This window comes from Talpa europaea (genome assembly GCF_964194135.1).
Source record: "Talpa europaea genome assembly, chromosome: 2".
Lineage (NCBI taxonomy): Eukaryota > Metazoa > Chordata > Mammalia > Eulipotyphla > Talpidae > Talpa > Talpa europaea.
The window spans coordinates 11947671-11960436 of NC_140068.1; the positions used below are offsets into that span (position 1 = coordinate 11947671).

At 39.0% G+C, this 12766-nt stretch overlaps 1 protein-coding gene across 1 annotated transcript in view; it reads left to right on the plus strand.

Moving 5' to 3' along the window:
• Positions 1-620: 620 nt before the first annotated feature.
• LATS1 (large tumor suppressor kinase 1) overlaps positions 621-12766 on the plus strand; it is a gene marked incomplete at its 3' end in the record, with an annotated part of 28375 nt that continues 16229 nt past the window's right edge. The window contains exons 1-2 of the mRNA XM_084227889.1: positions 621-1002; positions 6435-6582. Coding sequence (XP_084084015.1) covers positions 652-1002; positions 6435-6582 — 499 coding nt within the window. The 5' untranslated portion in view covers positions 621-651. The remainder of the gene's footprint in view (positions 1003-6434; positions 6583-12766) is intronic.

The following is a 12766-nucleotide window of genomic DNA, read 5'->3' on the forward strand; positions in this document are numbered from 1 at the left end:
TAGACTGCTGAGGGGAGCAGCGGGCAAAACAGGAGAGGTCTGCCACGCCATGTGGGAATCTCCCTGGCCAGCTGGGAATCGAACCTGTGCTGTAGAGGCTGTAGACAGCTTCACAGCGCTGTGCTCAACCCGCTGCGCCACCAGGGAGGCCCTGAAGTCTAATTTGTAAAATCTAAAATTGGAACTACTAGGTGAAGTTGATAATGAGAGGTTGACTGTTGTATAGTTTACTTGGGGATCCCTTGCATTGTTTTCGTACTGTATATACATACTAAATCACTCTTAAAAATTATTTTTTATCATGGTAACCACTACTTGAGGTAATCTTTCACAGAGCAGGAAATAGGCACAAAGAGGCTAAGAAACTTGTCCTAATTGTAATCAATAATGGAGCTAGAACTGTAACCTAGATCTTGAACTCCTAAATCAGTGTGGGTGATCTCTTCACCCCACCAGTACATGGTAATGCTTTATCAGCCCAAATCACTTTATAGCTTTTTTTTTTCTTTTATAGGGTTAATTATATTGATTGTTAACATTCCTGGGAACTTCTGTGAAGGATTTTTTCAGTTTTGCTCAAGAAAAAGCCCTGGATCTATCAAGTAACATAAAGAATTCCTTAGTGTGGGTTATATACATATAGATGTTTTCATGAAGAGGAGTGAAAAGCCAGAAGGATATAGACACATGAGGCCTAAGACCTTTCCTGCCAGTAACTACACTGGCAACAGCCGGCAAATGTTGCAGGAAATTCGGGAATCCCTTAGGAATTTATCTAAACCATCCGATGCAGCTAAGGCTGAGCATAATATGAGTAAGATGTCAACTGAAGATCCTCGGCAAGTGAGAAATCCACCCAAATTTGGGACACATCATAAAGCTTTACTAGAAATTCGAAACTCTCTGCTGCCATTTGCAAATGAAACAAGTTCTTCCTCCCGGAATTCTTCAGAAATTAATCCACAGATGTTTCAAGACTTGCAAGCTGCTGGATTTGATGAGGTAAGAACTTTTAAACACAAGGAAAAGCTTTCTTTAATATGCATATGGTGACATACAGTGATCTCATTTCTAAATATTCCCTTTGAGAGAATTTAACTATGTATATAAATTTGTATATTGTTTGAGCAGAGAATGTTATTTACAATTCCATTATTAAAACAAAATAATTATTATCTCTTTAGTTTTCTCTGTGGTTTCTGGGATTTAAAAGGTCACATCATGAAGTAAAAGTGCAATTGAAGAAAGCCACAGGTGAGGGCAGGGTAAGGACATCTGTTCATGTGCATTAGGAGCTCTGGGGAGCTGAGTAACTTACAGAAATGACAGCTCCAAAGATACGTAGTTTACATTTATACTTCAGCGAAAGAAATATAATCAGGGATTTCAGTAAACAAGCATGTTTATATCACTCTTAAACCCAAATCTTAAATTCACAAAACTAAAAATTTACATGCTTTGATCAGTCTCCAAGAATTTCAGTTTAATTCTTTTTTTAAAGATTTATTTATTTATGAACACAAGAGGTGGGGTACAGGCCAGAGATGCAAGAGGGTGAGAGACAGAGTGGGGAACAGAACAGACAGACTGACTGAAGCACAATGCTGAGGGGAGCAGCGGGCGAGTCAGGAGAGGTCTGCTGCGCCATGTGGGTTGCTCTCTGCCTGGCCAGAGATCAAACTTGTGCTGCAGAGGCTGCGGATAGCTTCATAGTGTGGTGGTTAACCCTTTGTGCCACCAGGAAGGCCCGAATTTCAGTTTAATTTTAATGAAATTTCAGTTCATATTAATTTTGCCAAGTCTTTAATATTTATCCTCAATTTATTTTTGAAAGGTTTTCCCAGCACATATAATCATTTTGTTTAAGTTATTAATAAAATTTATTTTCCATGATGGCATACTTTATTAGCTAAGAAATCATATCTATTCCTTGTTAGAAAATTTAAAGTATAAAGGAAAAATTGAAAATTACTTTTAGCTCTGCTACCATTAAAATTTCTTCGTTATTGGGCCTCCCCGGTGGCGCAGTGGTTGAGCGCTGGGTTGCGAAGCTGCCCACAGCCTCTGCAGCGCCGGTTCGATTCCCGGCTGCTCCCCGGCCACCGGAGGAGGGTCCCACATGGCGCGCAGACCTCTCCTGCTGCCCGCTGCTCCCCTCAGCAGTGTACTTTGGTCCTTCTGCCTGCTCTGCTCCCCGCTCTGGCCCTGGTGAATTCTCTCACCCTCCCGCGCTTCTGACTGTACCCAATGCTTGTATAAAATAAAATAAATAAATAAATCTTTAAAAAAAATTTTCTTCATTATTATTAATATTCAGTAGCCACATTTTTAGACAGCTCTACTTTTTTTTTTTTTTTTTTTGCATAAGCAAACTAGAGGCTTTGCTTCTCATATTAAATAGAAGTCTTAGCGCTGCATTCAGGGCTTGCTGTAGTGGCTTCACAATGCCACAAAGGACCCAGTTACTTTCCCTCTGCTATCCTTAGCTTATGGTTTCCATCATTATGGTTGGAACTCTGGAGCATTGAGCTGTCATATTACAGGATCAGGGTCATCAAACTGAGGAAGTTCCAGCTACATTGAGAGCCTGGGCATAGGTGTTCTTGCTAATGAGTCCAATTGATTCCTAGCCAGCAGTTGCCATCAATCACCAGAGATAATTCCTGTCCCCAGCCACTGAGTTGCCTCAGCCACTGAGTTGCTCCAAGACTTCCCAGCTGAGACTCAGTATCTCCTTGGCAGGTAGGAAGCTTTTAGGACAATCTGCCTGGTCAGAAACACCGGTAGGTGCCATGCTGGCAACACCCCCATTACCAGCACTAGGAAGCGGCCATCTCAGAACCATCCCCTTAACCCAATTAATATATTTAATTTTTAAAATGGGAACCTAAGTATGCATTATAGGAAAAGAATTGAAAAGGGCAAGACATGATGAAATTAGGAAGAAAAAAAGATTCTTTCTGGTCCATTTACTCATCCATTTGATTAATATTATTTCCTTTCATTTTTACACTTAATATGTTTTAAAAACATTGAATTTCCACCAGAAAATCAATATCGAAAGAGAAGGGGAGAGGACCTGGGATGTTTTCCTGATTAATAGTTGGAGGATTAAGAAAATGACTTGAATGAAGATTTTCCAGAGCACTTTCTTCTTGATCCCTTAGCCAAAAGGCAAAGTATAAAAAGATGGTAGAATCATTGATCTTGTTCTTTCTTTTAATATATTGTTAGGGAAAGCGAGTCTATAAAATCATATGACTATTAAGGCCTTTCAGTGGCAATGTGCTGCTGTATCAGATATCACAATATCTGATAAGTAAATAAGTATTTATAGAGCTCTTACTATGTGTGAACCCATGACTCAGGATAGTGAGTCGTATCAGATGTGGGCCATGTCTAATGTAAATGGTTTAAAGAAAGCTAAGGCATTGGTCAATGTCCTTTATTTTGCTGGCAATAACAATTATTGTTTTGATTACAAAGATATTTTAGTATATTTAAGATGGCATCTAAAGCCATGTGGGCAATCACTTAATCATGCAAGGTGTCTCCTATGTATAAAGGAGGCTTACATGTTATATTAAACTTCTTTTTTTATGGTTTATTTATGCATACAAGAACTGGGGTACAGGCCAGAGGTGTTGGGGGGGAGTTGAGAGGATTCAACAGAGACAGAGAGGGGAGCAGAACAGGCGGATTGACTGAAATACACTGCTGAGGGGAGCAGCAGGCGAGACAGGAGAGGTCTGCTGCACCATGTGGGTCACCTTCTTGGCTGGGGATCAGCTGCGGATCGCTTTATAGTGCTGACACTTAGCCCTTGTGCCACCAGGGAGGCCCCTATATTAAACTTGTATAAAACTTTTTAAAAGAGAAAAAGATGTTAGTATTGTTGTAATCATGTTTGAAAATTGTCAGCTTCTGATAATGACCCTCCCTGAAGCAAGATTGCTTTACCAAAAGCTTTTAAACATTTATTGACCTAAATTATAAAGGTAAGATATTGTTTATACCCACAGTGATATAAAGAATAGGACTTCTGCATCCTTGAATCATTCGTTTCAGTAGCTTTCCATTATATTGCAGAATTTGTTCAAGATCCTAATTTGGTAATTCAAAATCTTTACTCAGTTTTTACTTCATAGTGTTTTAGCATTTCATAAGCCCTAATCTATTTCTTTAGCTATGCCAAGTTCACGACAGTTGCAGTTTTTTTTAAAAGATTTATTTATTCATACGAGAACTGGGGTACAGGCCGGGGGTGGGGGGTGAGAGGATTCACCAGAGACAGAGTGGGGAGCAGAACAGGCAGATTGAGTGAAATACATTGCTGAGGGGAGCAGCGGGTGAGTCAGGAGAGGTCTGCTGCGCCATGTGGGTTGCTCCCTGGCTGGGGATCGAACTTGTGCTGCAGAGGCTGTGGATAGCTTCATAGGTTGCATCTTAACCCCTTGTGCCACCATGGAGGCCCGACAGTTGCAGTTTTTTGAGAACATATTTTTGGTGCTCTGTAAAATTAGAATCTCAAATATTTCAAGGTTAATTTTCTTATAGGAATAAATGTTAAGTAGGATTGATGTATTTGGAGGAACATAAACTTATAATCATTGGAGTGTGTTTTTGCTACTAAGGCATACTATTGTGGACATAATGTTTCTTATAAGACTTACATTCCAAAGTTACTGATTTGATAGTGTTCTTTTTCACGCTGGCACTGACAACCCCACTTATGGAACAATTGATTAATATTGTTACAAATGTAAAAAATATGCTAAAATATAGCAGTATTCAAAGATAAATGCCAGCATTATAATCACCATTGAAAAAAAATCACAGATTGAAATTCCAGTACATTTAAGAAGATTATGGTCTGCAATACAGAAAAAGAAGAGCCTCCTGGTGAATTTTATTTTGTATTTTTATTTTGTGTGTTAAGTAAGACTATTAAATTCTTTGCATCTCACTATAAATTTGCTGGATCTGATCGGCATTAAATGTGTCCATGCTGTGCCTTTGTGTTAGTTAGGAATTGAGTTTGCTTGCTTTTAACAAAAAATCCAAATAATGCTTTAAACAAAATAGTGACTCAGATTATATAACTAGCATTGATCTAGCCTCTTAGAGATGTTAGAACTGCGGGCTTTCAAAATAAGACTCTTGAATTATCCTTCTTAGTGGCAGCTAGCCACTATAGCATATCTGTTGTCTAGGAAACAGGATGCAAGAAGGATCAGTACCTAAATCAGGATAACAACATTCCTCCAGAATTCCCTGCTTTATCTCACAAGTCAGAATTTTCTTGTGGTCAGTGTAGGTGTAGGAAAACTTGCAACACAATAAGTAACTTTTTCCTAAGAAAAGGAGAATGGATCTTGAATAGGCAACAGGTCTCTGCCACACTCCTTTCCAGTTATTTCACTTAGGTGGATCATAGTCTTTTTAAGTCATTTCTCATTTTAAAATACTGCTGGAAATACTAAATCCTCGAGGACAACTAAGTAGCACAATCCTCCTGAAAAGTGTATGTCAGGATACTTTGTGCATCCTAATATTTATTTATATTTACATGTAACATAAAGGACAAGTAGCAAAGCAGTTAACCCTCATTTGGGCTCCAGGAACTGTTTTCAAGTGATTTTTACTTATTTTCTTTTTTATCCTCACGTCCACTGTGCAAGTGTATTACAGGTGAAGAAATTGAACTCTGAAATTTTAAATAACTTGCCAAACTTTACACAATTCTAAAGCAGGGCACATAAATCTAGTGTATTTTTGCTTCTAAGCATGTCAAGCAAAAACATGGTAATGAACTCTTAGAACTCAAGCTCAGTTCTTTTTGATTCTGAACAGTCTGCTTTTTCTGTCATACCTTCAAACTTCCCACTGTCTTTATTACCTAATCATATATAGTTTAAGTGATCTTTTTTCCTACCTAAATTTTCTTTGTAAGTAAAGTTTCCATTTCTGAAAGTGAAAATTCTAGGAAGATAAGAATTAGAGCAATTTAGCTCTTTTGCTGATATACACAGTGGCAAGGTTGCTTAATAAAGTGCTCTAATGATACAAACAGTAGTTTCTACTATTTCGATTGGTATCCTTTTAACAATCCAATGGTATGTTGTTTACATAAGAATGAAATTAAGAAAATCAGGATCATGTTGCTATGATTTTGCCCAGAAGTTAATCCTAGAAGGAAACAGTAATATGTTACATAAAGGTGAAAATTAGAGACATTTGAAGGATTTTCAGCAGTTGTTTTGTTTTCTTCAGTAATTTGATTGTGTGGATTTCTAGAGTAGTTATAAACAGAACATTACTATTATGGGTTGGGGTCCTGTCCTATATAATTATGAACTTCTTTAACAGAAGTTAGTGTTTTTTCCTCTTATTATACAATTTAAATTTTGTTTCTTTTTTAAAACTTCATTTAGGACATGGTTGCACAAGCTCTTCAAAAAACTAACAACAGAAGTATAGAAGCTGCAATTGAGTTCATTAGTAAAATGAGTTACCAGGATCCTCGTCGGGAACAGATGGCAGCAGCGGCTGCCAGACCTATTAATGCCAGCTTGAAACCAGGTGATTAATCATACATTTTTTTCCAGTCCCTGCTGTTATCTTTTTAAAACATTTAGATCTGTCAGATCTTCAGTCCTTGAAACTGTTTAAAGTATCCCAGTAAGTAAAAGTCTCAGATTAGGATTATAATGTTATGGTGTTATTCCAAAATGAATTTGAGGATGGAGTCCTAATTTCCATAGGTAATTCTGATAAGGAGCAGCCTAGGTTGACAAACTCTTTGACTGGTAAAACTGCAACTTAAATTTTTTAAAAAGATTTATTTTACTTATACATACAAGAACTGGGGCCAGAAGTGCGGGGTGAGAGGATTCACCATAGACAGTGGAGAGCAGAATAGGCAAATTGACTGAAATACACTGCTGAGGGGAGCAGTGGGCAAGACAAGAGAGGTTTGCTGTGCCCTGTGGGTTAGCTCCCTGGCTGAGGGTCAAACTCATGTTGCAGTGGCTGGTGATAGCTTGATAGCACTGAAACTTTAAACCTTGTACCACCAGGGAGGCCCCCTAAAATATTTCTTTTTTTTTAACTTTATTCTTATTTAACTTTTTAATTTTTTTTTTAACTTTATTCTTTTTTTCATTTTTGCATAGAAGAACTGGGGTACAGGCTAGCAGTGAAAGGGGTGAGAGGATTCACCAGGGACAGAGTGGGGAGAACAGTCAGATTTACCGAAATACGCTGCTAAGGGGAAGGGGGGGGGGCGAGACAGGAGAGGTCTGCTGCTGTCACGGTGATAGCCTGAGATTTAACCCCTAGGCCACCAGGGAGACCCTGAAATACTTACTTTTTTTAAATAACAATGTCATTCAGACTTTTTTTTTTCCCTTAATTTTATAAAAGTGGAACATGTTTTTCATAGGATATTTGAAAGTAAATAAGCAAAAAGAAACATTAATTAGTGTGTTTTGTTTTACACTTTCCTTGCAGAAAATCTGAGTGGGTTTATTATTTATGTGCATTTTGATTTTTATTTTAGGAAAAAATGGGGTCATGTTTTGCTACTTTATTCCTCAAAGTTTTGCTATTTTATTCACTTCATGTACTGTGCATAACTTTCCTTATTTAATGTTCCACAAAAAAAAAAAATGACTAAATTAAAATAGACTTTATTACATACTTTATTTAGCCAGTCTCCCATTTTTTGACATTTGCCTTGTTTCCTTTCCTTGTTTTTTCACTTTACTATTATAGACAGCACTGAAGTTAATGTTTTTGGTACATTGCTGATAATTTCATAAATTTTAAAGGACTTTTTTTAATTTAAGATTTTTATTTTTTTTTTAGATATTGCTGTTCAGAAAGGTGACTCTTATGTTCTCCCTATGAGTTTAAAATGAGAATGCCTATTTTTTTTTTTAAAGATTTATTTATTTATACAAGCACTGGATATAGTCAGAAGCACCGGAGGGTGAGAGAATTCACCAGAGCCAGAGCAGGGAGCAGAGCAGGCAGAAGGACCGAAGTACACTGCTGAGGGGAGCAACGGGCGGCAAGAGAGGTCTGCGCGCCATGTGGGACCCTTCTCAGGTGGCCGGGGAGCAGCCGGGGAGCAGCCGGGGATCGAACCGGTGCTGCAGAGGCTGCGGGCAGCTTCGCAACCTAGCGCTCAACCACTGCGCCACCAGGGAGGCCCTAGAATGCCTATTTTTTAAAAAGATTTATTTTATTTATTTATGCATGCAAGAGCTGGGGTGTAGGTCAGAGGTGAGGCAGGTGAGAGGATTCACCAGAGACATAGTGGGGAGCAGAACAGTCAGATCTACTGAAATAAACTGCTTAGGGGAGCAGCGGGTGAGACAGGAGAGGTCTGCTGCCTCATGTGGGTCACCCTCTCTGGCCAGGGATCGAATTGTGCTGCAGTGCTTATAGAGCTCAGACTTAACCCCTTATGCCACCAGGGAGGCCGGAGAATGCCTGTTTTTACATATCCTGGGTATTATCATTTTGTTTATTTAATGACTATGAAAATACTATCTCATTTATATTCACATTTCTTTGATCATTGGCAAACTTGAACATTTATTTATTGGCTATTTTTAATTGACACTTTAATTCTATGTTAAATTTGTGTTTGTCTTTTTCTTACTGCTTTATAAAAGATCTTTTTTACTCATTCTCCCTTTTATTCAACAATTTTTTATTGTTCAATCACTGTTTTAGGCCCTTTGCTCAGCATTAGGTATAGAATGCCTTTTACACATCTGACATTCTAGTAAGAGAGATCAAATAGTCATATACAGGGCCTCCCCTGTGGCATAGCGGTTGAGCGCTGGGTTGCGAAGCTGCCCGCAGCCTCTGCTACACCTGTTCGATCCCCGGCTGCTCCCCGGCCACCGGAGGAGGGTCCTGCATGACGCGCAGACCTCTCCTGCCGCCCGCTGCTCCCTTCAGCAGTGTACTTCGGTCCTTCTGCCTGCTCTGCTCCCTGCTCTGGCTCTGGTGAATTCTCTCACCCTCCCGCGCTTCTGACTCTACCCAGTGCTTGTATAAACAAAACAAACAAACAAACAAATAAATAAAACATGCCTCTATACAATAAAAAAAAAATTAAAAAAAAAAGTCATATACATATAAAATTACAACTGTGTAAGTGTGAAGGAAGAGGGGAGAGTGCAACTGATAATAGAGCTGGTATCTGAAGAAAGACAAGGGTTAATTTCCTGTTGGTAGGTTTTGACGCTACATTTAAAGGAATGAATGTTGTTGGAAAACTGAAAATAGAATGTGAGATCTGACTGGAGAAGTACATAGGGACTTTACTGTACAGGACTGTTTATTGATTTTATCCTAAGAGCAGCAGAAAGTTATGGAAGCATTTCAAGCAGGATAGTGACATGATTAGATTTGTATTTTAAAAAAATCAAATAGAACAAGTCTTGCAGAGTATCTGGATAAGCTTGCTACAAGATGCAGTATTTCTTGAGAAATGAAGATAATTTGGAGTAGGTGGATAGCAGTGGAAAAGTTTTCTGTAAAAGTTTTTAGTTTTTTTCCTCTCACCGCCCATATTTATCTCATATTGGGCCAATACCAGTTTGTAGCCAGTATCAAATAATGCTCTGAGGTAGCAGTCTGTGTGGGATTGCAGGAGAGTCTTATTATTTTTTAATTAGGAAATACTTAGGCATATTTAAAAGATGACTGCAAGGTTCCAGTTAAGAAGATGAAATTAGGGAAAGTCGAATGAGTTTCCTGAGAAGCCAGGAGAAGAAAAGATCCGAAGTATAGGATAAGAGTTGGTTATCTTTATGGAGGAAGAGAAGCAACCATATTGTTCTAACCAAAGCAGGTGGACTTAGGTGTATAGGGAAGGTGAGAGAGTTCCTTTCGGTTTCCTCTGTTTTCTGGGAGGTAGAAAAATCAAGTTGTCTTCAGAGAGTGCTGGTTAAGAAATGGTGCTGATGATTTGAGGGGACTGAGGACTGGCAGGAGTCATAGTAGACACCAAAGGAAAAAGGATTTCTTGACAGTACTGAAGCCATTTGAAGGTGCTGATTATGAATTTATGGTGGAATCAATGTGCTCTTTGTATCAGCTTTTTCTAGCAGGCATGAAAAAAGTAGATAGCTGGACTCACCCTTGAGTAGAGTCTTACTAAGCAAATACAAAATAAGATAGAGATTAAAAAAAAAGTTCAAAATATTGCTGAAAGGGTAATAGCAAGTTCTTAATCAGAGCTTATTCTTTCTCTGCCTTTATTGGCTTCTCATTGCTTCCAAATTACTCTTAAACTTTATCTAGTACCACTCTTTCCCTCATTTACTGTTCTAAAGCCATACTGGGTTTCCTGTTCTTGAAAAATACTAAGCTCCCACCTCAGGACCTTTGCCCAGTCTTGGAACATAAGTCATCTCCTCAGCGGAGCTGTCCTCTTACTCTATGTCATCCAACACCATTTGATTACTTCATATAGTATTTATCATACTCTGATGTTATTTTGTTTGTTTATTCACTTGTGTGATGTCAGTCTCTTTCCTCCAAGAATGTAGGCTGCCTGGGGCCAGGGTTATTTTGTTCACCATTGTCCTTGGATTGTGTAGGGCAGTGTATGGCTTATTGATACTCAGTAGATAGTTAATGAATGAATAGAAATGAGGAGAGAGAAAAGCAACACAGGGTGAAGAAAGAATGATGGACCATGGGTTAAATTGACTAAAATGTGCCATAAAGAGAGAAGAGGACTGGGGCCTCCTTGGTGGCACAAGGGGTTAAGTCGCAGCACTGTGAAGCTGTCCACAGCCACTGCAGCACGAGTTCAATCCCCGGCCAGGGAGCTGCCCACATGGTGCAGCAGACCTTTCCTGACTTGCCTGCTACGCCCCTCAGCAGTGTATTTCAGTCAGTATGCCTGTTCTGTTCCTCACTCTGTCTCTGGTGAATCCTCTCAACCCCCGCCCCCACACCTCTGGCCTGTACCCCAGTTCTTGTATGCATAAATAATTTTTTTTTAAAAAAAGGGAGAACTGACAGAGATGGGTATTAAGACTGGAGGTCTTGATGATGTCTTGGAGAACATTTGCAGTAGGAGTAGTTAAACAGGAGAAGTTGTGGTCCAAGGGTATAAAAGTTAGTGATTTTGAAAAGGGAGGAGATAATAAGTGAAATCAAAATAATAATTGTGATATTGGGGCTGATATTTGAGGTAGAGTACAAGGGAATTACTCAAGAAACTGAGAGGTTAGGGTGATACAGGATTCTTCCACATGTATATTGAACTTACAGAATGTTGGCAGGGTTTAGGGTAAATCAAGTGCTACCCTAGTAGCATTAGGGGTTTATTTGGTGAGAGCAGTGAATATGGGCTCCCAGATAACATGAGCTTTGAAAGACCTGACTTTTTAAAAAGTACAAAGGAGAAATAATGATCTGGAAGCATAAATGAAAGTAGAGACATAGAATCCCACCTTAATACAAATAAACTTAGCCTAGTTTAATTTTAAAGAAAACCCAAATTGGGCTGAAAGGAAAGTAATAAATAGTAGAAGATAACCAGCTTTTAGGAGGTGGTGGGAAAGCTTAGAACAGAGATTAGTGATACAAGAGCATTTGCTGGTCATAGAGCAAAGCATATCTAGAGGGCACTAGTAGAAGGGTTTGGAAAGTAGGAGAACACAGCTTTATAGGCGTTGTAGAACAGAAGAGATGGCTGTATACTCCAGGGTTACGGAGACTTTGATTTTAACTGGTAAAGGCTGACTGACCGACTTGCTAAATATAACCTTAGCTGACTCTGAGGAAGGTAAGACTAAGTCCAGTGGCCAGAGGACTTGTCTGGCTTGCCCAGAGAGATGAGTTTCCTTCAAGTCATAGACCTGAGATGGTTCCCAAACCTGATGAAATGAAGCGTTAAACTACATGCTGAATATTCACCACTTTGCTTATATCTGTTGTTTAATATATTTTCTCCCAGGATGATGATGACTTTTGAAGTTTTTGGATATTTCTTTTTTTTTAAAACAGTATGTTTTATGTATTAAGGTATCAGTATTTTACTGTATATTCTCTACCTTTGTTATACTTGGAATACTCTTGTGCTTCCCAGGAGATTCAGTAAGCTACCTGTATGATAGGTTTAATAATACAATGTTATTGAATGGTCACTTATTTTCCCCTAGTGTTTGTACAGTTTCATTTTTAACACTTAAATGTTTAAGCCTGTTGGAGTGTATATTTGATATATATTGTATTTTATACAAATGTACTTTATATTCATTTTTTTAATATCCAAAAGGACAGATTTATTATTTAAAAAGGGAAATGAGGGCATCCCTGGTGGTGCAGGGGTTAAAGTTTCAGCACTGTCCAGCTATGGCCAGCCGCTGTGGCATGAATTCGATCCCTGGCCAGGGAGCTAACCCACATGGCACAACAGACCTCTCCTCTCTCGCCCGCTGCTCCCCTCAGGAGTGTATTTCAGTAGATCTACCTGTTCTGCTCCCCACCTGTTCTGAACCACCTGTTCTCTCTCTGGTGAATCCTCTCACCCCCCACACCTCTGGCCTATACGCCATTCTTGTATGCATAAAAAAATAAAAATAAATCTTTTTTAAAAAAAAGGAAATGAAGGCCTCCCTGGAGGTGCAAGGAGTTAAGTCTTAGCACTATCAAGCTATTGGCAACCACTGCAGCATGAATTCGAGCCCCGGCCAGGGAGCAACCCACATGGCACAGCAGACCTCTC